Raw genomic sequence first — 25448 nt, 5'->3', positions numbered from 1 at the left:
GTGCTGATGACGAGCTGAGCTCGTCATGGTGCCAGCAAAATGGCAATTTGCAGCACAGCGCAAAAATCCCCACAGCAGCCATGTGGTTAAGACATATACCTCGTGCTTTGCAGTGTTGAGTGTGAATTCAGTAACAAGCAGTGTAGCTCTCTTGTAACTGGAGGCAACAGAGATGTAAGACCTCAGTGTCCTTACGAATGGCAGACTCAATAATCACTGTGTTTATAAAGGTCGTGCAGTTGTCCCAGAGGAGATTCCAATCAGGTTCCAATATTTTTGCTTCCTTAAGGCCTAAACCCTTCAAAAAGACTGGGCAGTTCTGTTCTTTTCAAAATGTCACAATCCTTTGCCTACTCTAACACTTAAAAGCGAATATACCCAGCAAAATGTACTTTACATTTAATACCTTCTCTGGTAAAGGAAGCTGGAGTTCTAATTCTTCTCAGGATGACTCCCAAGGAGACCAGCAAAGCTTCAACCTTCAACAAACTACACTAGAAAACTAACAAACAACGTGGTCAGTCAGTCAGGATATTTCATAGGCCCCATAAAAGCTGATGTACAAAAGTAAGAATCAGCTACATGTCAGCCAGGTGATGGTGACTCTGTGAGGCTAGTGGGCCGAGCCTGAAGAGAGCTGGACAGGCAACAGGGCCCTTCGGGGGGCTGACAGGTGATGGAGCAAGGACTCGTATAGGAGACTTGCTCTGACGCAATCCTCTCATATAGCCTCGTAACAAAGTATTAATAATGTATTTTGATACTAATATGCACCACGTTTAATATATTTTACAAGTAGGGGAAGCTTGCCTATGTGTTATATTAACAAGTAACCCGAGTGTCTTTCAAAATGGCTGCTAACGCGGGAAGTTGTACTACGCATGCTTCAGCTGCATGAAATCTTAATGCGTGGAGCGAAAATTCTGCTTCTGAGCAATGGCCTGGGAACCAGCTGAACATCCTGAAGATTCAATGGATAACTGTGAAACTGTATACAATGTTGTCGTTACATTTTACAAATATGAGTGGGAAATAAAGCTTGGGAGAACAAATTAATGGGTGGGAAGTCAAACAATTGAACTTAAGAAAATATTAAAACTTAGCATGGTGTGATGATCATCCCCTCAGCCTCGTTCAATCAGAAATAGGAGTTTCATAAAGTTGAAACATTTAGGGGTGGTACATGCCTTTAGGAAGGTATAATTGAAGTAGTTAGTTAGATTAGGCACCACAGAACGCTGAGAGACCGAGATGCTGTCCAAATACCTGAAGAAGCAGACTTAGAATTTTTAAAAGATTAGAATTAGAAGATCGCGGAAGAATCGAGGAGGTAAAAGAATCAGAAGAAGATCAAGGAAGAATCGAGGAAGAAGTTAGTATCAGAGAGGGGTGAGACGCAGGCGCCTAATCCAGAAGAGGCCATCTATCCTGTCCTATCCTGTACTGAAGCACCTGTCACCTGAACTTTCTAAGGGCCCGTTAACTCTTGCTGTGCAACAAGGGGTATGCAGTTCCTAGGGGGAAGGCAGGTCTAACTTCGTGATGCACTCACACACCCCGGAGGATGTCATGCTTCATAATTGGGCTTTGCTCCTCGTCGGGCCGGCGCTGCAATGCCCGACGGGCTCACCGTGAATGGGGCTCTTTGGAGGAGATCTTTTACTGAAGCAGCCGTTAGGTGTGTGCAGGTATGAGGGCAAGGGTAGTGCAAGGATAGGAGTGTTAAAATAAGTCGGGTTCAGTCCTATTCAAACTATTTTATTGCTCTAGGTAGATCCAGCTTAATTGAAAATGTCAGGATGTCCTATGTGGAGGTAATGTTCCTAGAGGGCGAGCTCTGTGGAAAGGGTCAACATGTTTTGTGCCTCTGTTGCTCCTAGCGAGTCAAATGGCACTTCATCAGGACCCAAGTGACTAGTGTGTGTTGCACTACTAGATGTCTGGCTCCTAATGTTATAGGATGGTAACCAGGCAACAATAGCGTGAAGTCCTAGTAGATTGTAATGGACGGTATCGTATGACCCTTAGAGACAGGTCTATAGGCTGACGGGGATGATAACAAAGAAAAGTGTTGCTGTAAAAGGTTGCGGAAGAAGCAACTAGCTGTAGTCCTACCCTTGCTTTGGGCCCTGTCCTGAAGCACCTGCCTCCTGAACTTTCTAAGGGCCCATTAACTCTTGGCCAGAGGGGTCTGATTTTCGCACCATCCTAGGTAAATATATTTCTGTGTACTGTGTCAATGTGCTCTCTCTTTCTATCCTCTTTTCCTGAGGTACTCATCATTGTGGAATATTAGTCTAATTAGATAAACCCATTTTACTTCCTCCGAATGATGGAGTTAACACTGTAATTTGACTACTCTCAATGATTAATTTAGATAAACAATTAAAACCTATCCGAGTCTGTGATTATTCAAATAGAACTCAGGTAATTGAGACCTATGTCATCAAATCCTAATTAACTGAATTAGATCCATTAGTTATAAAAAAGGCTCCAAAATCAGTAATAGATTCGAGAATTGATAAACAAATGAACTTACAATTATTAGTCCTATAAACTTGATCCTCAGCGGTGTTCACTGACCTATATGAGTCAGTGTGCGTGTGGGCCCGGATGAGCATATAGTTAACAATGCCCGCAGGTTGTTAACCACTTGGATGCTAAGGGGTTTTCCCGTCCTGTGCTGAACTTTGAGAATTCCTACTAATCATGACGAGTTATCCTTGTCATCAGCACAGGTCAACCAGTGCATCATGACGAGTTACCCTTGTCATTAGCATCCAAGTGGTTAATCATCTTACATAAATGTTGTGTCCTAAATATCATTTATAAAAATATCTCCTACTAGGAGTGTTAGACCTGGCACTATTGGCGTGGGTGTCCCCTGCATTTTTGCCTTTGTCTCCTATGTTTTGGCTGTGTGCTGGACTCCATTTTGCCGGTCTAGATGCTTTGGGCACTTTGCCACAGCTGTTCAGTGCCAAAGTGCAAGTGCTTCCTCTGTAAATTGTTGTTATGGATTAGTGCTTCCATGATTTGCATATTTGATTTACTTATCAGATCCTAGTATAGTGCACTGTGTGTGCAGAGGGCCTGTAAATCAAATGCTGCTAGTGGGCTGCAGCACTGATTGTGCCACCCACAGATGCAGCCTGTAAAATGTAACTCTGGCCTGCCATTGCAGAGTCTGTGTGCACTCTGGGACTGCAATGTCAACCTGGCAAGTGTGCACACTTGCCAGTCCCTAACCATCCCTTTTCTTACATGTTAGTCACCCCTAAGGTAGGCACAAGGTACCCCTGGGGGCAGGGTGATTGTATGTGAAAGGTAGGGCATGCCCTGATGTGTGTGGTATGTCCTGATAGTGAAATACTGCCAATTTCGTTGCTCACTATCGCAAGGCTACCTGTTCTTATAGCACAGAATGGGGAGTTTGTTTATAACATCTTATAAACATAACTGTCCCTGGGAACAAGGTAGAAAAATAAAGGTTAGTATGCCTGAACTCAGAATGTTAAAATTCATCTTTTAGTGAGGGGGATTTTTAAATTCTGTGTTTGAAAATACCACCTTTAGAAAGTAGGTATCCAGGGTGCTTCTGCTAGGTTTGTGTACTGCATGTCTGGCTTTTGGATGACAGGGGCTGGAGAGGGGCAGTGGCTCCAGGAGTCTAATGAGTCAGGGCTGGGGTGAGTAGACATGGGGTGCATTTACAGTAGGGGAGGAGATTTCATTTCACCTGAATGGGCCTGGGCTGCCTTCAACTATGCTGTCTATGCCTCCTGCCAGGAACCTGCACCAGTGAGGACAGAACTGGTTTTCGCTGGGTGCAGACACTCTCTGCCTTCACAGAACAAAGGATTTGTGTGTATAAAAAGTGGGGCCCAGACCTTTAGCCCTTTCCAAGGAGAAGAGCTGTAGAAGCTGAGGAGTAATACTGCCCCAGTGCTGTTTGATGTCAGGGGTTGACCTGCAGTGGCTGCTTGCTTTGTCAACTTTGCCTACTGTTCTGAAGTCTCAGGGAAACAAAGACTTCACCCCTTCTGTGTCTCTGCATCTGGAACTGCTGTTTCATCTGCCACAGAAGGAAATTGCAAATCAGATGTCGCTGAGCGACCCTATAACCTGTACCGAAGCCATGCGCACCGCTGGTGAAGAGAACGACGCATCATCCCGACTTGCACAGTAGGCCCGACGCCTGCTGACGCCATGTACATCGACTCCGAAGCCGACATTGAAACCACTGCCTACACGAGAGCAGAGGACACCGCTCGTGACGTCGACGACACAGCGTCCCGACTTGCACCGTAGCCCCAACCTCACCGACGCCAGTGCTTCATCAAGCCGGAGCGGATCCTCGATGTAGGTGACTCCTGAATCAATCCACATTGCACCGTCGTAAGGTACCGCCGCCTCGTTGCCATTGTGACGTCACCTACCCGTACACAGTAAGGAACCGATATCTCACCTCCCCTGAACCATAGTAAGGAATAGAGGCTTCACCTTCCCTGGGGTCGTAAAGAACAACGCCACTTGACGCCAACGAAGCATCACCTCTCCGACGCCGTGCACCATCTTTGCTTTCACCGTTTCCAAGGTGCTGTTCTTTGTGGGCCCGATGACACACACCTCACAGTCGGAGCCGTACTTTGGGATTTTAATCTGTCAGGGCGTCGTTATAACTCAAGGTGGATGCATTTGTGGCTGCCAACCGTATTTGAGTGAATTACCTATTTTTGAGGAGATCTTCCTAACTGTATAGTGGATTTTTTTTGTTTGGTCTGGTTTTGGTTTAGATAAATATTACTTATTTTTCTAAACTGGTATGGTGTCCATTTGTAGTGTTTTCACCGTATTACTATATGTGTTCACAAATGCTTTACACACTGCCTCTGGTATAAGCCTGTCTGCTCGTGCCAAGCTACCAAGGGGGTGAGCAGGGGTTATTTTAGGAGTGTATTCTACTTACCCTGACTAGAAGCAAGGGTCCCTATTTGGAAAAAGGTACCTACCACGGCCAACTAGAGACCCCCATGTCTAACAAGGAGTTAATAGAAATCTACACCCAATGGGACACAATTTATGTAAATGATATTTAGAACAGAATTATTTGTGTAAGATGATGTTTCTGACGATGATATTGTGATATAAAACCCATGTCACTCAAGTCTGTCTCTGTTTTTTTATCAAAATTGTTCAGGAATCAGAGAAAGTACACATTTCATTAACTGTAAGTCTTTGAATCATTGCAGGAAAAGAAAGAACGGAACACCAGTCTGTGCATGGCTAGCTAAAAAAAAACGCAGAGGTATCTATGCTGGACCACAGAAGGATCCAAATAATTTGTAAGAAAAATTACCTGTTCCTCTGTTTCTAACGCCACATACTCAAGTAACTAAAGGCCTATTACACAAAGTGTTATGCTACGATAAGATAAACATTTAGAAGCCCTCAGGAATTAGGAGCTGGAGTCAACCCACTAGTGTTAGCATTAATAACTCCATAAATACATCTAGGAAAACATTATTTTGTGTAAAAGATCTCTCACCCACAGTGGCATGCTTCATCATAGAGTTCTTCCCGATACTAAAATGTATCACAACATGCTTACAACCTTGACCACAGGGTAGCATTGATGTGATGGGAGGGACCTTGAAATATAAAATGTTCTACATGGCACCTACCTTAGTCTCGAATTTCAATAGGGGTCTGTGAAGCAAGATTAAAAATGAGAAGCAATACCTTTGAGGAGCTATTACTCAAACAACTATTTTAGTTTATATGTTTCAGACAGCTTTTTCGCCAACTTATGTGGCTTTCCTCTAACCCGTTCAGATCCCTAGGTTCTCCAGAATCTTTAAGCAGTCATCTATTTTTCCAGACGCATGGACTTCTTGTGATCGTATCACTCTCTCGCTCCTAAGGGTGCCAGAGATGGGTTTACCTTGTGGTCACACATTCATCAAAGGATCACGCCTTCTGGTCCACCTAGTTTCTTTCTCCAGCCTGGTTGGTTTACTCCCTGTCTTCATTGCTGATGTAACACTGGGAAGCTGATTCAACCCATATAAATACTGCTTCTCTACTCCCGCACATTGATTTAGCTTAGCCTATTTGGTGGCCATCTTACTGATCACTAAACACCACAGCTCAACCCTATCATCCTCTCTTGTTTACTGTTCGAGATTTGTGGAGAGCTCTACAGATTCAGCTGCCATAGCAGAAAGCTCCCTTTATAGAGCTCAACGTTTCCACTCATAAACACTTTTTACAGGTGATTCGGATTTCTGCACGGTCTATCCTATCTAAAAGGTACATATTGTGTTATAAACAAAGAGAAAAGTTGTTTGGAAGTTTGCATACACACACATCCTCCTTGTCCCCTGATTCATGGATCTAGCAGCCTTGATAAAAGGTAAAAGACTGTATATACACGAGAAGTTATTTTTTTCTAGCTACAGGGCAGAAAAAAATGTTACTTACATGTAAAACCGAGTTTTCAGCTTGATATCTGTGACATTTGCTTGCCCTATTCTGCCATTTAATGGCTGGTTTCAGATTCGACTATGAAAGCTTTAATACAGGAATAGTTCTTTGTGGTTTTTAAAGTCTTCAGTTCTGACGTTGTATCATCTGCTCCATTTAGCATCCGGGAGAAATTTGCTCCTTTCTCAATTGTTTTTGATAAACACTACTAGGAGTTCAATAATTTGATTTATATGGAAGTACAAAATTAGTTTTGGTAGCATAGGATTTTTTCCTGTGAAACAACAGTCAACATGACAGTCCCTCTTACACGTTAGGCGCATTTCAGGAGTAACATTGTGCTAGAGTATCACGGGAAAATAGATCAAGCTCTGAAACATATGCTGGTCTACTAAGACCCTGGCCGCAGAGCCGATATCTTGGTAGGAAGCTGCTGCTCATTCTCTTGCTTGCTATATATATTGCTCATTTGGGTACTGAAATATTTTTGTTGGAAATGCCATTAAGGCTGCACAGCTTTGTTGCTGGTGACTCATTAAAGGACAATTGATGTCCAGGCTATTCTTATCTCCCTCAGGAATACTTTAGATGACAACCTAGTCATAAAAATGATATCAAGAAACAAAATCCACAATAACTTTCAATAAGAGCTGTCTGAAATTGTATTTGATTTTCAAGACCTCTGTCCACGGCAAAGTCAGATCAGCTAGATCAGCTCAAACTAGTCTTTGAAGGACTCTGCTGCTCTCAAACCCAAAATCCATTTTTTTACAGATTGAATTTTTTCACAGCTACTTCATCTTTGGGCCAAATGTGATAGTCGTCAAACACATATGAATTTGGCTTGGAGGGTCAGGAACTCGTCATTGGTCACAATGTGTTTTGATTTCTCATCCACCATAGTAGACACTTACTCAAAGGGGCATTTTATCTTTTAGGGAAAGCTTTCATAACTAATTCTGGATCCAGGTATTAGATGGCATGATTGTGAAGAACTTAATAGTGCAAGAAATTTGTATTCATAAAAACGCTGCAGGGTATTCATGCCTATATGAAAATGTATAGCTCAAACAGCATTACAAAAAACATATTTACAAAATCGACAGTGCTGGAAGAAGACGCCATTTTCTTCCCCATTTCAGTCGCTGGGAACATGCACGCATCCTCATGACTGTGCCTGCAGGTGAGATAGTGTTTGTATGACAGTCTGCTCAAAAGTTTAAGGACAGGAGGCAGTTTTTATTTACATGGATCTAATGAAAGTCGGTTAAAGTTAAAGCTTAAAGGGTGTGCCATCATTTTTTTAATGAGATACACAGTGAAAGGGTAAATTCTAGAAGAAAAAAAACCTAAATGGGCAGAAAGAAGGCTGTCAGGCACACAGTATCTCAACCACACACTTTAAGAATAGGTCACCTTATAATTTCCCACGCAACACTTCAGGGTAAGAATGGAACCATTGCTAATTGCACTTGGATTGCAGGGATATTTGAAATTCCGAATAATGATAAAAAAAGCACTGCTAAAACCCCCAATCACAGTCAACTCTTTGATGACATCATGATTTGTCTCACATGAAGTCGCCCCTGCTGGAGTAATCTGCAATAGTCTGAATTTTTTAAGCCACAACGTTTTGAAAATTTGAGGCTGAGGTCCAGAAGATAACAAATTTGTAGCTCAATAAATGAGATGCAAGGGAACCTGTGACTTACCCAAGACTACAACCACTAGTACCCAGTAGGGTACTAGAGCTCAATGCGACAGGTCCTGGTGCATACATTGGAGCCATGCCACTTTCAAAACTGTGACATCATAAGTGTTTTACAATATGATATGCAGAACAACAAACTATGATGTCATCATAGAGGGCTTGCTCCATATTTCAGGGTCTTGGCAGATAGTGAGGACCAGCCAAAACAAGGTTTTTCAATAGTATTACAATAATTGACACTCTGCGGATATTCAGAGTTCAGCTGTTCAAGCACTTGGGTCGGCTTCACAGTGATAGGGTTCTCCAAAAACAAGCAACACATTTGTTGGAGTGGACCACTGCTATTCACAGGAGTTTATTCTCATGTGGCACAATAGAAAATGGAGTGAGCCAATAGTTAGGAGGGTGGGCTGCAATCCAATTTGCTATTGGCACCACTATGAAAACGGACTCTTGCCAGCTGGAGAGCGAGCAATTCTCCAGAAAACCTAGACGATCCGAGACACGCCAGGTCCCGGAAGGGCAAGACATGCAGCCCCCATCATTATGTGCAAGATTCCAGTGTGCTCTACCTTGATCTCCAGCCGGCGTGAATCCGAAAGAAATTCCGTTTACTATTAAAGATCTGGCTAAAAGAAGCCAAGAGCAAGATACAAAGAGGTTAGTGCCGTAGGTGGTCACACAGATTTTGATTAATTTAGCAGTGACTCTTTTCTTACACTTGATTAAAATTCAATAGCGATGTACAAGAGCTGCTGAAATGTGGTGGAAGTCAGCAGCTGCTGGGCACATTAAGCAATGGGTTGTATGTAATGTAGGAAGAATGTAGCTGAGAGACAATCACATTTAAAAGGCCAGAGTTTGCTATCCGCACCATAGTTTGTTAAACAACATAGAAATGCTGTAGCTCAATGGAGTTGGGGAAGGGATGATATCTACAGATGTTAAATGCATGTGGGAAATTACACTTATGGGCTCCCATCACTTGTCAGCAGCTAGAACAACATTGGATTTCTGCTCTGTAGAATGCTGTCTCCAGAGGTATGTTGTAATGCATTGAGATTTCTGCAAGGACTAAGAATCATGTGGGCAGGACTCATTGATAACACATAAAACGTTGGAGTTGATTGGATAAAAAATGAGGCAGAAAGTGTGGGAGAGATCGATCAGTGAGATGGAATGCAGATGATGCTGTGTGAATAGGAAGAGCATCTTCACATTCAGCTTACCAAGCTAGGTCCATGAGCTGTAGAGTATGATGACCAAGCTTAGACACCTGGCTGGCTAAATCGGAAGGTGGGAGCAGGAGTGACAGGGTGGAGACCGAGAGGCAAGCACAGAACAAGAAGGCCATGAAGCATGAGCTGGAGAGGGTAGGAAATCAAATTGGGGAGTCCAAGTGTAAGAAATTAGGGCTCAACAGAGATTATGAAATTGAGGTAGCTTGGGGGGTAAAATCAAGGTAGCCTGCAAGAGGGACTCTAGGTGGGTGTACGAGACTGACATCTATCATCGTACTTTCCCGTGCAGTGCAGTTTCTGCCTTCTGATATGTCAACCAGCTGTATTACACTGATAGATACATTTAACTGCTGGGCCAAAAAGCTGAAGAGACAGAGGAAGAAATTAGAGTGGAGACACATACTTGCATTCCACTTCATTTTCCTCTTGTGTGAGAGGGGTGTGTGTGATTTCAGAGAAATGGGAGACTAGCAGCCCCCTCTGGAACCGTCTGCAGTCAGACCCACAACCAGCTGCTTCTCCCTGATCAAACCTGTACAACCGGGGTGGAGTGGCATGTTGCCTGAAAGGAGAGAGAGTGCGTGCCAGTGAAATTGGGCTGGGAAAATTCAAGGAAGTCTGCTGGAGAGATTCCAAGCCCACCTCGCCCTCTGACAGTGTCTATATACTCAGACCTCACCCAGTTCCTGACCCTGATCAATACATTCACCCATGGGGCCCACCAGCTAAAGACAGAGTTGTCATGAATTATGGCTCGGATGCCTACATACTATCCCCCTTTAGTTCCCCTATGTGCTCTGAAATCTGAAGTTTCAAGATTGAGTTAAAGTGAATGTATTCAAGAAATATAATCCTATCGCACACATCATTCTTTTGCCACTAGATATGATATATTATCATCAATTGCAGACAGTGATAAGTACAGTCATCAGCACTTCCAATGTTATAGTGCACAATACGCTCCTCTATAAAAGTGGTGATAAAGACCCAGCATCATGCAAGATTTAGACACTCCATGCCTGTTCTTAGTTCCTCATGGCAGGAACTTCAATTGCGTAACAACACTCTGGAGATCAGGCAGAAATGTCTACATCAGCAAATTGCCTTACTACAGGCATTCCTTCCCTAGGCAGGTGCACACTGAGGATCTGAGAAAAGCTGTTCTCGTTCAAGTCAAAGGTTTTCGCTGGTGCAGTTATCTATAGTCACTCTGTGGGATAGGTGGTGGAGCTGCCACGGCAAGTTCTGACTCCCAACCAAGAACAAAGAGCTGTGTTATATATATCTTGAACTAGGTTACGTGTCCTCGGTTGTCTAATGTCAAATCACACTCTATCCTCAGCAAATTGCCTTCAGTGCATCTATTCAGGGAGACAACATAACGCAATGCGGAAACATTATCTTCCTTCACGCCATGTAGCCTTGTTGGGAATCTGTCCTCTATACAGAAATCCAGTACAATATCCTGCTTATGCAGAACGTGGATCATATGCCGTACACCTCAGACTCAATTTGTCTACACATATAATACCCAGAATTGAAATATTTTCTACATGTAAATGCGACACAGTATTCACCAATCAATTGTACAAACTGTGGTTATAAGTGATAGGCAGTTGTCTTTAACTCATTGCTCTGAATTCATTAAAAGTCACTTTTTTGTTCATATAGGCAAGCAAGTTGCATGACTTGAAGACTGCAATATCAAAGTCAATAGCCCCCTCCTCCCCGCCAGCATACTGCAAAGCAAATAGATACTCCCGCAATAAAGTTTGCCACCATCACATGTATGAAGTACGAACCTTTGGAAACTCCCGCAAGGATGCGGAGGTCACATCTGCCTTAAAAAAAATCTCAACATGCCTATTCAATTAAATTGTGTAGGTATTACCTTACTTTAATTGTGTACAATTGCATTACCTTGGAGCATTTCCTCTTATTAATAAAACAACGCCTGCCTCATTTGTACTTCTCCCTGAGTGCAACAAATATAAAGAACTATTTATATTCTTTAATTGATATTTCACAATGTAGATGCATTTTTATTTCATTACTTATTTTATTTCTTATTACTTATGTCTCCACATTTTTCCTCACGAAAAACACAATGCCATCCTCTTTATTATTTACCAATATTAACTAAATACTATTTAATTAAATTCCTATAAAGATACATTTACTACTAAAAACAAAGACCTTCACACGGATTATGAGCTACGGAGGTCAGCAGGCCAGTAAGTCTGTGGTTGCCTCACAATAAGGCAAACGTGTATTTTTTAATGTAACCCATATCACGTAGGGAAACAGTACTGGCTCTATAAATACACGTCGTTTTTTTTGGTTGTTTTTTTTTTGTTGAAGCATTGGTCCCATGGACCATTGCCTACTCTTCAACAAACTTTTTTTCACATTCACAAAGGGGAAGGGATGCCAAGGGGTAGCCCTTCCCTTGTGCGAAAGGCTTACTTTGAGGTTGCAAAACATTGGTACATTACATACCAATTTGGTAAATCAAGAGCGTCTATTTATCTGAGCTCATTGAAAGAATGACTGGAGTCCTTCCCTAGTGAGTAACTTTGAGGACACTTATCTGAGACTTTTGCTGTACCTAGAATAAAATACTATGAATAAAGCAACCTGCATTGTATCATGTGAAAAACACCACTGGGGCTTATCTCATAACGCTGCACAGCTAGCAACACCATGGATTTTGTTTAATCTGCGGATTTGAAAGAAGTGAAAAAATGTCCATTATTGTGGACGTAATGTTGCAGCCTGATCTCAGCGGGCCTGTCTTGCAAATTGCTTAATTGGTTTCCGAGGTGTAAATTGCTTGTTAATTCATGTTTTGATTACATAATAAGGAGACTTAATGAGAGCTCTTTAAATCGGGTGCCTGGAGTCTGAGAGGACCACTTATCAGCAACTACATCCTGAGGGGGATGTGGGGAGCCGCCGTGACCGCCGGCGCTTCCTTGACTGGCCAACCAGCTGACAGCAGCCGAGACTATAAGAACCAAAAGTACATATTGAAGAAGAACATCCAAGGCCAAGCCAGTTCACAGACCTTGAAAACGGTTCTAACTGTACCCACTCTTGCAGTTTAGCCAGGAAGCATTGAAGATTGACAAGCATACCCTGGCATCTGTGTGATAAAGTGTGATTGGTTCTAGGAACAGTTAGTTAACAAAGGAAACCAACTCTATTCTTTCTCCCATAATTGCCTTTATATTGAAAGGATGCCTACAAAATGCACCTTCCAGATGCCAAATTGGTATCTATATGTAATTCCATTTTTGGAGTTGGAAAAACCTTTGTGACTCCTATAAATGGATTACTACAAAAGAAAAAGCATTTTAACAGTTACAAACGCAGAACTGGAGGATAAGCGACAGTTAAACGGCTTTGTACATCTACCCCCAGATCCCTTTTGTGCAAATTCCTTATTACACACTCTCATTTTATTATTAGCACAATTAATTCACCCTCATAATTATCTTTAAATACATTCAGATAAACTAAACAAGTTTTCTCTCAACATTTTCAGCCTATTCTATTTTGTTACTTTAAATGTTCGATTTCATTTCTGCTAATGAAATAATTCGGCGTTTTGTTGCTTTGTTACTTTTAAGTGCAAAAGGTTAAAAAAAGAAGCGTGTTTGATTTTTCTTAACAACGCCAGTTATCTGTACTCGTGGAAGGAGTGCTTCACTTTTAAGAAAGTTTGAGGGAACTTATCTGAGACTTTTGCAGTAGCTAAAATAACATACTATGACCAAACCAAACTGCATTGTACCTGGTTATCATGTGAAAAACGTGCTTAGGACTTTTGTCATAACCCTGATCAGGTAGCACAACCAGAGATTTTTTTTATCTGCGCATGTGAAATAAAGTGCAAAATGTTCATTATTATGGACACAATAGTGCATTTGCAGCCCATCTCAGAGGGCCTGTCTTGCAAATTGCTTAATTGGTTTACGAGGTGTAAATTGCTTGTTAATTCATGTTTTGATTACATAATAAGGAGACTTCATGAGAGCTCTTTAAATCAAGTGCCTGAGTCTGAGAGGACCACTTATCGGCAACCACATCCTGAGGGGGATGCGGGGAGCCGCCGTGACCGCCAGCGCTTCCTTGACTGACCAACCAGCTGACAGCGGCAGAGTCTATAAGAACCAAAAGTACATATTGAAGAAGAACATCCAAGGCGGCCAAGCCAGTTCACAGACCTTGGAAACTGTTCCAACTGTACCCACTCTTGCAGTTTAGCCAGGAAGCATTGAAGATAGACAATCATACCCTGGCATCTGCCTGATAACGCGTGGTTGATTTTAGGAATAGTTACTTAACAAAAGAAACCAACTCTATTCATTCTCCCAAACTGCTTTTTTTCACCAAAATAACCAAAATTCTGACTAAAAAGACCTACGGATTCAGTGCCTTTTTGTGGATGATTTTTAATGCACTATGGAAAATAAATCAGAATTCTATGCTTTTTTTTTAGATGTTTCCTCGGCTGAGGTACTGGCAAAGTTGCACTTGTTATTAAGCTGTGTGATACTGTGCTGTACCTTGTGAGGTATGAGCACTCGAGCTCCACTAACAAACTGAAAGCATAGACAAAGCATCAGTATAGAAAGAAAATGGATTGAATATCATAGATCTGAAGGAACAGGCAGAAAACAGAAATACACCTTTTATTTCAGTTATCACCTAAACATGCAGGAACATTTAGGATTTCACCACATTTAAAAGGGTGACACTGTTGCGACTTATAGGGAGAGTAAACATAGCTAATGCAAAATACTCTTAAATTCCGCAAGGTTACTTTTTACAGCACCTTCTCGGTTGCTTCTGTGACAAGCAACGGAATTGGGTGAACAGATTTCTCAGAAAAGTGAGAAGTTCCCCGATAGATTGTAGACTCTTACATGCCAGAAAGGGAAGGACAGAGTCAGCCAAAATTGGGTATATGTGAGTGACTATTCCTTAGGTTTCACTGAGAATTGGAATATTTAACCTACTGGTAAACCATTTGATATCGCAGGTGGATGCCTGTCACTCGAAAGTAGAAAATTCAAAGTCTCGTTCATCATGAACATATGAGAATCACCTAGCAGTGGGTTGACAAAAAAATGGGCCGCTACATTCTACCCCTCTCCATCAGCCAGTGTGGCATCCATTTTAGCAGTGCTGCTGCTTGGAGTGCTCAACACAAAAACAACATTTGCAGACACAACACCCGTCTGCATTTATGTGAGTGTGGATGAGTATTTCATTCTCATTGCATAATAAAAATAGACAAGTCATCAACATCACTTAGGGAAATGCATGGATTCTGGGTAAGTCGCTTCTAAAATAGAACTACTGTGGGGTGCAGAAAATAAACCCTTGATTAAAAAGCTATGGTTCAAAAGCAATAAAGCTGAGCAAAGAGTTAAATAAGAGAAACTATGCACATATATAGCATAGCTTTAAAATTTCGGCTAAAGTATTTTTTAGTCAAAACATTGCTCTTTCCCTATTTTATTCTCTTGCCATGATTGCTGTTTTTCTTTCATATTTTTGTAATTCTTGTAAAACATAACTGTGTGATTCTAATCCAAATTCTGCAACGTTTTCTATCACCAGTGTTCTAGGGGGTCATGGTGCTTGCTTGCTTCTGCAAGACAATGTCCCCAGGCTCCTATAGCAATGCCACAGATTAAAGAGAGTGAGTTTGGACAAGATAACTTTTCATGGAGACGCCAGAGTGCTTGCGATTTAAGAATATGAATGGTCTAGTATTGAAAACAACACAATGATCCTTACAGCATCTAAACACAAAATACAGTACGATAAACCATTAAGAAACAATAGCACAGATGAGAAAAACAGAAAAGCGCAGATTTGAACTAGAAACAGAGTTAAAAGAGACTAGCTGTTTATCGATTATCTAAGAGACCCTCTCTGTGCTTTGGGTCAGTTATATATTGGCAATGGATAATGGAAAGGTGAGATATGTGCAAATGACGTGTTACCTGAGACGCAGCCAGCGGTCGGAGGCATCTTCCTTCTCTCGATGGCTTCTGGTGCCAAAGTGTAAATGTGGTGAAGGATGACCAACGCATGGAGAGGATGGAAGGAAATGGAAGAGCCAAGAGAGAGAAAGAGAAGCAGATGACAGCAATGACAATGGTGAGTGAAGAGGGCATCGTTGCAAGAAAGGAGTGAAGAGATACATGTGCTCTTTATAAAACTTGATTCCCACGATATCTGACCTCTGAAGTCAGAAGAGGAACCTTCCTCCGATTCAATTCACTTCGAGGATAAATTAAAAGTGATATTTTTCCGGGATCTACTTCCTGTCATAAATGTCAACAATCTACTTTTTCTCTGAAGGCATCAAAATGAACATTGGAATAACTCTAGTTTTAGAGGCTTCTTGTTGTGATGTCAACAGGAAATAGAGAAACTTGCAATAGTTGGATGCTTATTTTCATGGGGGAGTAACCTGTGTATGTGTTGGATAATCATATGAAATTACCTACAAATTTCACAAGATTATAATTCAATTAAATATGAAGAGTACTTCTGTGTTTAGTGTTATTTCTTAGCACAAAAAGTGTCACTGCATCCAAAATGGACATGAGGGTGCATTTGTGCGTTAAGTGCAACAGAATATCAGCTGCTCGCACTGGCTAAATATGCTGTTGGTGTAAGATTTTCCCACATCAAAGAAACAGGTCTAAATTAAGCAGAACATGAATAGTAAGCGTGAACAGCTGCTCGTGGTTGCTAAATATGCTCTCACTGTTTGATTGTGTCTCCCAAATTACTTTTAATTACCCAATTAGGAATAATCTCATAATTTTCAGTAATTCTGCGTCAAAGAGTAACACAGAATTACCAAAATTACTCTGATTAGTTCGGCATAATCACAATTCTGCCAGAGCTGCCAATTTTCTCCCTAGAAATATTAGGTGAAAGGATGGTGAGGTTGTATGGCTGGAACACAGTGGAAAAATGTTTTGATATTGTTTAAAATGTGTTCAAATATAGACTGAAGGAAATTGTTGAATGTGAAACGGGCATCATAGTGGCCAGCTTTATCTAGATGCCAGATACATTTGCTTCAAGACCACTTAAATTGAATCAAGGATTTCAATTTCAATTTCTAAATAAAAGTGGTGGGAATTTCAGAATGGTGAGCGGAATTACATGTGCATTTTCTCCTGTAGTTTCAAAGAAAGAACAGTTTGTTTTTCAACAAAAGAAGATCCCTCAGTGTGACTGAAGACAAAAGGACACATTTGGAAGAGATGCAAGCTCATTTTTTACTAGAAGCCAATCAAGATGAATGAGTGGGTGAAATAAGCTATTATATTATAATTAGGGCTCTCGGTTTTATGGTATTTATATTTTGTAATTTCCGTCTGCATTTATCTATATTTATTTTTTGCTAATTTTACTTTTATTTATCCATATTTATTATAGGGTTTGTGAAAAAGTGAAGCTGAAATGTTTATAGTTCTGCATTTATTTAACCAGTTAATGCACACTCGTGCCTGAATGCATGTAAACACTCATATGATAAACTAGGCACTTAGCAGTAGATTTGCACAACCTTGATACTAAAAGGTGCAAGATTTCTTATGTTTAAGGCTCTTTACTAAAGTTCCTTTATGTTTTTTAATCCCTTGCCTGTCAACCCTCACAGCTTTTGGCCTGGCAGTCATGACTGACAGCATTCAGAATCACTCAAAAACAACCCAATTTCCGTTTTTATCCACATTTGAAAACAAATACGGACAGGAAAATAAATGAGTGTCTGTCTGTATTTATCTGTAAAAATGTGTAAAAACGGAAAACAGTGAGCCTTAATGATAATGATTTAGTGGTATAATATTGGATGACCACTTTTGATGTGAAACTTTTATGACATGTATGTCGAAATAAAGTAAGAAAGAAAGAGTGGGTGAAAAAAAGTAAACCTTCTTTGGGGAGTCCACAAACTGCTGTCTTTTGAAGAATGTCACTCTAAAGGCACGTGATGGCAAAATTCTGAAGCTATCAAAAACCTCTTACACCAAATTCTCCAAAGCAATTTTCCATATGTAACATTTGTCCTCTTTTATAAACATAATTTGACTCTTTTAAATTGTTTGTGGTGCAAAATGCCAAAAGAAGTGGCATTCTGGCTATGGATCTAGTCAAAATGGCTCATGACTGCAAACCTGTTAACTTCCGGTTACGGTCCTACCTATCAGGAAGACAACAGATGGTGACTCTAACACCGTTTACCTCCAGTAAGTCTCGAGTACACTATGGGGTACCGCTGGCCTCTGCGATTAGTCCCATCCTTTTTAACATCTATCTACAGCCCCTGTTCCCCATTATCAAATCCTTTTGTATTGACCTGGTTAACTATGCCGACGACACTCAACTGGTGTTTTCCCTTGAGAGGAAGCAAGCAGTATCGATGGATACATTCCAGGAGTGTATGCGCCGGACTGCTGGATGGCTTAAGAGTAACTCTTTACAATTTAATGGAGGGAAGACAGAGGTGGTATATTATCCCACGGCCAGAATGTCCCAACATTTACCTCTAGAGTTCAGGCTTACACCGGAGGAGGAGCCCCTGGCTCCAGCCAAAACGGTGCGCAATCTGGGAGTCTTGGTGGACTGTAGCCTTCAAATGGATTAGCAGGCTAACAAAACTGTTGGCGTATCCTTTCTTTAATGTGCATGCTACGACAGATCCTTCCACTACTCCCTAAAGACTCGCGCTCCCTTGTAGTGAGGAATATAGTGCTGAGTAGGCTGGACTACTGCAATTCCCTGTATCTGGGAGCACCGCAATACATCTTCCCGGGGTTGCAGAGAGTCCAGTCTATGGCGGCAAAGATGGTGTTAAATAGGCAACGCAGTTCCTCTACAATGTTGGCTTTGAGAGACCTTCACTGGCTGCCTATTAAAGAAAGGGTACACTTTAAATCACTCTGCATTGTCTACAGAGCTGTGCACAACTCGAGTCCTGTCCCACTGCAAGAGAAGTTTACCTGGTATAAACCCAAAAGGCAGCTCCGCTCCTATAGCGCAAATCTGCTGACGACCACCAGATTTAGGTGCTCTAGGATGGGGGAGAGGGCCTTTAGTGTGGCAGCCACCCACTTATGGAATGAGCTGCCCCAGAATATCAGACAAGCCAATTCTCTGGCCGAGTTTAGAAAGAGCCTGAAAACCTGGCTCTTTCCCAGGATTGATCCTTAAGCCTGCCCCTACTGTTGACCCGGTCTGTGTCTAGGTTGATCTATTTAAGTCTGAGCGCCAGGATACCCGTAGGGTGGCAGTCGTGCTATATAAAAGCCTAATTCAATTCAATTCAACTTTGTTTCCTTTAGCAAAAAGTTGGAATGGCAAATACTTAAAAGGCTTCAGGTGCTGCTCTTCTCAGCTGTACTAGGATACCTGACTGCTTTAGTGAGCAAGTGAGATCTACAGCATTACCTTTTTGGAGACATAACTCATCAGTGGTATAACTTTACTTTTCCCTATAATGGGCAGCCACGATCCATGCAGGTAGCAGCTGTTGGGCCGTGTAAGGAGGGATTCCGAGGGACGGTGTGGAGGGATAAAATAATTAATTATTTATTTAATTTGCCCTCGGCATGGTCCCATCGCCCCATCGCTGCTACCTGCAAGGTCCGTGGCTGATAATAGGATTATTCCCATTTCGAGACTGCATCACAGTCTTTCGTACTGTGATTTTAAATACTGTGGTCTATTTTCTGTTTCTTTAGCATTGCCTTCCCCCTTATATCACTTACAAATTAATCCATTTTATTCTTGTTAAAAATATGGCGTGGGGCTAAGTCAAGATACGCGAGTGGACTAACATTAGTATCTTGCACAGACTATTCAAATTGCACATTTAAAAATTCCAAACAGTCTCTGCAGTTTAAAATTACATATGGCAACTACATTTTCATGGACCTACCAATATTTTTATCCTCCTGATAAATATTCAACCAATTTCAACCCCCCAAAAAATACCATACCAGCAGAGCAAGAAGACGTTTTCTGCAAATTCAGTGCAAACCAAACCAACGGGAGTCTAAAAATGTTGGTTTGCAGACCTCACCTGGTGCTTGTTTTCAGGTTTCAAAGCACCGCCTTTATCAGGCATGAACTAAAATGTTATCAGCCTCTTAGGTCGTGTGTCCTGGAGGGTAATGGGAGAATTCAGGCGAGACCTGGAAAAAGATGGAGGGTCTAACTCCACTCTTCACATTCAGGCAGAGAACTTGGTAAATGTATATGTAAATGTATGAAGCTTATATAGCGCATGACTTACCCTGGGGCATCTCCACGCTTGCTTAGGGAACCCGTCCTGGTATTCCCCTGTGAGAGATAACCCTGGCAGGGTATCCACAAGGTGAAAGCCAGGCATCCCACCGCGAGGGGCCAATGTGGAGATTAAGCAAGCTATTGCCCAGAGTCGCAGAGTGTGAACCCGTGAGTCGAGAAGGTACCGGAGCGAGAATTATCGAGTCCGTGGAATTATTGAGGCCAAGACCCGCCGAGGCGGGGAATTGAACCCTGGTCCAGGGCCAAACTCAAGCTCCAGGTCTGCCGCCTCTAACCCCTGACCCACACTTCTCCACTAGAGAATTACACTTGTCTATCCACATATTAAAATTTGTATTAGTGTTCTCTTAATTAAACCACTCATCATTGGCACTCGGTTAACTTAGGAAAACCATGTAAGGTTAGCTGATGGTCTGAATATGCCACCTTGGAAAATTCAAAACCCATTCATGAGAGGTTCATCAGACGCAAGGTCCCATGGGATCTTTTAATAGTCCCTGTACCTTGGTACAGAACTACCTTACTTTGTCCTTAGTTGACTTGGCATAGCATACCCAGATATTGCTCGTGTTTTCATAATTTGCTTTCATTAGAGTGTTTGTCTTGCTCCGTCTAACCGCATAGAGCATACAATGTTCCCTCAAGTTGTTTCTTAGCTAGTATCGCTCTCATTTCTATGTCTCCGTGGCAAAGCAGGGGCACCTTGGGATATGAGTCACTATAGCAGAATGTAAGGCGTTCACTGAGGGTCCACTGTATGTGGTGTTCTGCCTGTTCTGCTACTTCAGACAAAAGACACACCAATTAGAAGTGTTGAGCATCTACCTCCTTCATTGCGGGTCTCCAATGGCCTGCAGAATGTAAAGCAATCCACCAAAGACATAACCATCTGCTTTACTCTTCACAAGAGTACGTGACTTACTGGTCATTTCAAAATCTAAAGTCATTTTACTGAACCTTCTTTTGCCACTAAGGAAACTCTGTATTTCAAATGTGTGATCACTATAAAGCTAAGTGGGTGTGAGAGATCTATTAAGGCTGGAGAACACACATATAATATACTTGCTAATTATTCAAGATATAGAAAGCTTTGCTATTCTGTCCTCGATTTTCAGGCGATTTCAAAGAAAACTAATAAATATTAAAATTAAATAATATTTAATTGAAAGTAAAATTATATAAATACAAATCAGAGGAATATATTGCATCGAAATTAGACTGGTAAGGTCAGGGTCGAATTTACTCCTAAGGATAGTTAGGATTAGGTTCAGAGTTTCAGTAAAGGTTAGAGTCAATGATAAGGTTAGGGGAGAGTCAAGGAGATGGGGTGTGAGCCAAAGACGGGCTGGTGCTAGAGTCGGAATAAACATCCATGTATGGGCCAGTTTAGGGTCGGGCAGGATAAGGGTTGTTGTAACAGTTAGGGGCAAGTTTTTGAAGTCTGGTTAAGGGTTAGATATATCGTAGAGCTAGGGTTTGTTAAGGATTAGAAGCAAGGTTTTATTTAAGTTGGAGTTAGATGAGTGGGTAGAGAATGGCTAGACTTACAAACACGGTTTGAGTGTGGTAAGGGTTAGGTATCTGACTAGGATAACATGTTTGGCTAGGGTGTGGTGCAGGGGTTGGTTTTCAGGTAGATAAACACCCGCTTGAGAAAAGTATACAGAACATTTTTAAGGAGAGAGGATGAAACATTGAAAATCAAGAACTTTTTTTAGTGGAAAAGGGGTTTACTGAAAATGAACTCTAGGTATAACAAAATCTAAGTTTTTCATTAAATTGGCTTTCAATGTAATAGCTTCTCTGAAATGTTATTTCTCAGATAAGTACTGAGATGAAATGACATACAGGCACTGGTATTTATGTTTGTGAGGATGTCAAGTGGAAATGATGGTCTGTGTTAGGCCTGCAAGACTTAAAAATAGTGACAGCAAAACCATGTTCATTGACGTAGGCTGATGGTCCAGGATTGGCTGCGTCCCACGGAACCATCTGAACAATAGCAATACATGCAAAAGGACTAAGAGGGATAACACCCAGCTCAAAGAAGCTAGCGAAGAGACTACATCCTATGATACATTGACTGATGGAGAAGTTGAGCACTTCATTTAGTGACACTCTACAAAGGAAAGGGAAATCCAACGTTCTTTGACATACATGGATAAAGGCGACAACAAAGTACTCAGTGGACAACAAGTTGCGCACTTAAGGAAGCAAACTTGGGACATACTTTGACATAGGAGAGACAGGCAGTTCGAGTGATTGTGACTCTTACTCAGAGGAGACAAGAGTGTTTAGAAGACCACCACGACACACTACAGACACGGAGAGAGTCTAGAGGCCATGACACATGCAGAGGGGCACAATACAGGACTTACACCGACACGGCACTAGAAGTTTCAGGCAGGAGGAGAGTGGTAGGGTGAAGACAGGTCCAGCGGCCAATGCCAAAGTAGGGCTAACACTCACAACAGAGCAACGGGAATGCCCTACCTTTCCCCCGCACCGGGTGCAGGGGCACCAGGCCTCTGTGCGGAGGAGAGCGAGTGATAGTGCGGAGGCGCCTCGTTCATTCTCCTCACCTCGCAGTTCCTAAGCCCCCCGTTGCGAGCACGGCTCGTAGCATGCACAGACTCAAACAGCAGCACCAGCTCTCTAGATGGGATTCAAATACATGCACAAAAATTAAACCTCCAAAGGAATGGCTGGAATGAGAAATAAAACCACACAGGTGTGCATTATGGGCAGCTGTTTAAAGATACAGTATTCCACAGAACTTCGACCATGTATTTCAGGTCCCTCCCAACATCCTGGATATTTTATCTCTCACTCGCTAAATTAATGCTGAGGCAGTATCACAATAAGATAGCATGAGATGGGTGTTTTAAGAAACAATTATATATATTTTAGAAGAAACAAGACCTGTACCTCTTATTCGGCAGACCTTCTCGGTATCGGAATTTCGGACTGTAGCAGGACAGTTTCTCAATGGAAAATCACAGTAATATGCAATACTAAGCCTACTATGGTTTAAACAGGTAGCGTTTATTTCGAAAACTTATGGTGGTCGATAATGTATTTGCTATTTGCGCTCGCTATGGGCTTGGCATAAAAACAGTGACTGGTTCTAATCTTACCCCACCCAGTGTCACACAATTGATAGAGCACACTGGCTTCCTTATGCTGGACACAGGGAGCCTTTGTGTGCTCTCTCTTTTTCGCTTCAGTGTATACCAGACTCCGCTCATCTTTATGCACCAGCCAAGCAGATGCGATGGGATTACCCTTGGATGAAGGTCTGCCAGGAGCAGAGATGCCATCCCCGGAGACAGAGCATTGGTAATAGGAATTAAAGTAACTTGAATCTCAGGACCAGCCACCCCAAACTAAGGGATATGTCTTTCAATTTCAGACTCTTCGCTCACAGTGCCCGCTTTTAGAAGCACATTTAACCATCTGTGGAAATGCTTATAAATGTGACCTGAAGTTGTGGTCTTGATGCTTTCAGGTAATATTTATGGAATGATTAGTATAGACAAACTACACCTCCAACCAGTTTGATTTATGGCTGCGCTGCTAACTAAGAGAGAATGGTGTTTGCTCAAGATTAATCAGAGCGCTAGACTTGGATTTTTGACTCCAGCATCTTGCGCACATGGACCACCTCTCCTCTGGACATGGGTTGCACTGACGTCTCCCAAGGGGCGCATTCTACAAGTGTCAGACAATGCTATCCTTCTCTGCGTGGTCCCCGTGCACATGGGTGCTATAATTGATGAGGTGAGGCACTTTGAACTTCTGCTTAAGCCTCGGATTCTCACTGCCCCTGTACCATCCGTGTTGTCTGCATACTTGCTCGCCTTTCTGCCTAGCATGGGTGATTCAGTCCTCTCTTACTATTCCCGCAGAGGAGACAATACTTGCCACACACAGAAGTTTTGTTTATGTGGTACTTTCCTTAAAACTGTATGTCTTATCATTTAGTTTTCTTAGTTTGCCTTTTACCACGTTGGACCCTACCGTCTCAATATGATATGACCAACTACTGGCAAAACATTCCTGCTTTAGGTTGCATAAAAACATATCTGACAAATCTATGCTCCCTCAAATCCAAAGTTATCCTGTACAGCCTATTGGATGTTATCCTGCACAGCCCGCTATCGCTGCAATTAATCTGAGCAATGTTTATCTACAAATTATATTTGCCGGGGTTCCCACGTGGCACTGCACACACTGCATAACACAACCACTTCCGGAATACTGTTTCTTTAAAATGGACACTCACCAGGGCAAGCTGCAAATAAGTACACCAGAACGCAGAACAAAAATCATATGTAAAAAGTGTAAGATGTAGGGCAATTGGTAAATGTTAGAACCACACAGTGCGATTGAAGAACCAGCCTCGAACTAAGGATAAGCATTACTCATGTCCTTGGGACCAAGGACGGGTAAAGCTACAGTTGAGACAAATTGAACCTATTGTGGAGGAAGTGAAGGGGGACCTTATTTCAGGGTAACCCTGGATACTGGATATTGCTCAAGGATACTGGAACATTTCAAATAAAACAGCAGATACTATCATGAAATGTATAGACAAATATCATGCATAGGAATATATCACATGTTGGGGACAATATGACAAAACATAAGCAAGAGAAAATGAGACCCAATATATAAGAAAATATTCAGAAAATGTCAGGAATGTACATGCTATAAACACCTTTAGAGAAAATATCATGCAATATAGGAAAGGAATTCCTACAGTGTTTGGGAAATGCTTCTAATGTGTGAGAAAATTTACATAAAATGTAGGAGCATGCCATGTAATAAATGCAATGATGTCAAATGATGCACGGAGCACAGTGTCTGAAAAATGCGGTGCAAAACCAAAAATATTCCAAGAAAATTTAATTTTTGAAGTGGAAATGTCAAATACTGTATTTGATATTGTTAATTCGTGTGTGAGGAAATATAATCCTTCTAATGGAAAAGCAAAGAATACAGAGCGAACCCACATCAGGTTGAGAAACAGTACATGAATATTAGAAATAAGCTGCAGTCTGGGACCTTTTTCACAATGTAATGAGAAGTGGTTCAATTTATATGAATTATAAATGCAAAGTTCGGAGAAATTCACATATTTTCTTTGGAGAAAACCACAAAGTATGACAAATTGTCACATAATGCAGTTGAAAATGTCATGCGCACCCAGGAAAATGTCACTTAATATTTAGTAAAATGTGAACGTGTAGACAAATGTCATACAGACACATACCATATTTTTATGAGGCTGTGATATATGAGAAATATCATCTAATGCACACAAAAAGTAATGCAATGTATTTTTAGATATTCCATGGTGCGTTAGAAAGTACCAAACTATATACATTTGAAATCATATAAAATATAAGAGCACTAAATGTTGATTGTCACAATGTATAGCGAATGGCCATAACATGCATTTAAGTGTAATGGAACTGGACCTGCAATTTATGACCATGGACGTGACCTTTACGTTGACAGAAGCTTTACTTCGGCTTGGCAATTATCGCAGCCTGCCACAATGTCAATATAGGTGATTTACTAATCTATATTATGTCCTAGCAATATGGGTCCTAGGCACATGTCAAGATCATGGGAAGACGAACTTATGGTCCTCT

At 41.6% G+C, this 25448-nt stretch overlaps 1 protein-coding gene across 3 annotated transcripts in view; it reads right to left on the bottom strand.

Annotated features, from left to right (window-relative positions):
- KCNQ4 (potassium voltage-gated channel subfamily Q member 4) overlaps positions 1-25448 on the bottom strand; it is a 1014801-nt gene that overhangs the window by 196492 nt on the left and 792861 nt on the right. The window contains exons 9-11 of one of the 3 annotated variants that reach the window (XM_086955633.1): positions 22282-22443; positions 15459-15506; positions 8770-8826 (exon numbers count right to left, since the gene is read on the bottom strand). In XM_086955633.1, coding sequence (XP_086811759.1) covers positions 8770-8826; positions 15459-15506; positions 22282-22443 — 267 coding nt within the window. The remainder of the gene's footprint in view (positions 1-8769; positions 8827-15458; positions 15507-22281; positions 22444-25448) is intronic. The other 2 variants (XM_086955634.1, XM_086955635.1) reach the window with 2 other exon arrangements.

This window comes from Lissotriton vulgaris, chromosome 2_1 (genome assembly GCF_964263255.1).
Source record: "Lissotriton vulgaris chromosome 2_1, aLisVul1.2, whole genome shotgun sequence".
Taxonomy (NCBI): domain Eukaryota; kingdom Metazoa; phylum Chordata; class Amphibia; order Caudata; family Salamandridae; genus Lissotriton; species Lissotriton vulgaris.
The sequence above is the reverse complement of the archived record's forward strand: the minus strand, read 5'-3'. Positions and strand labels throughout refer to the sequence as shown.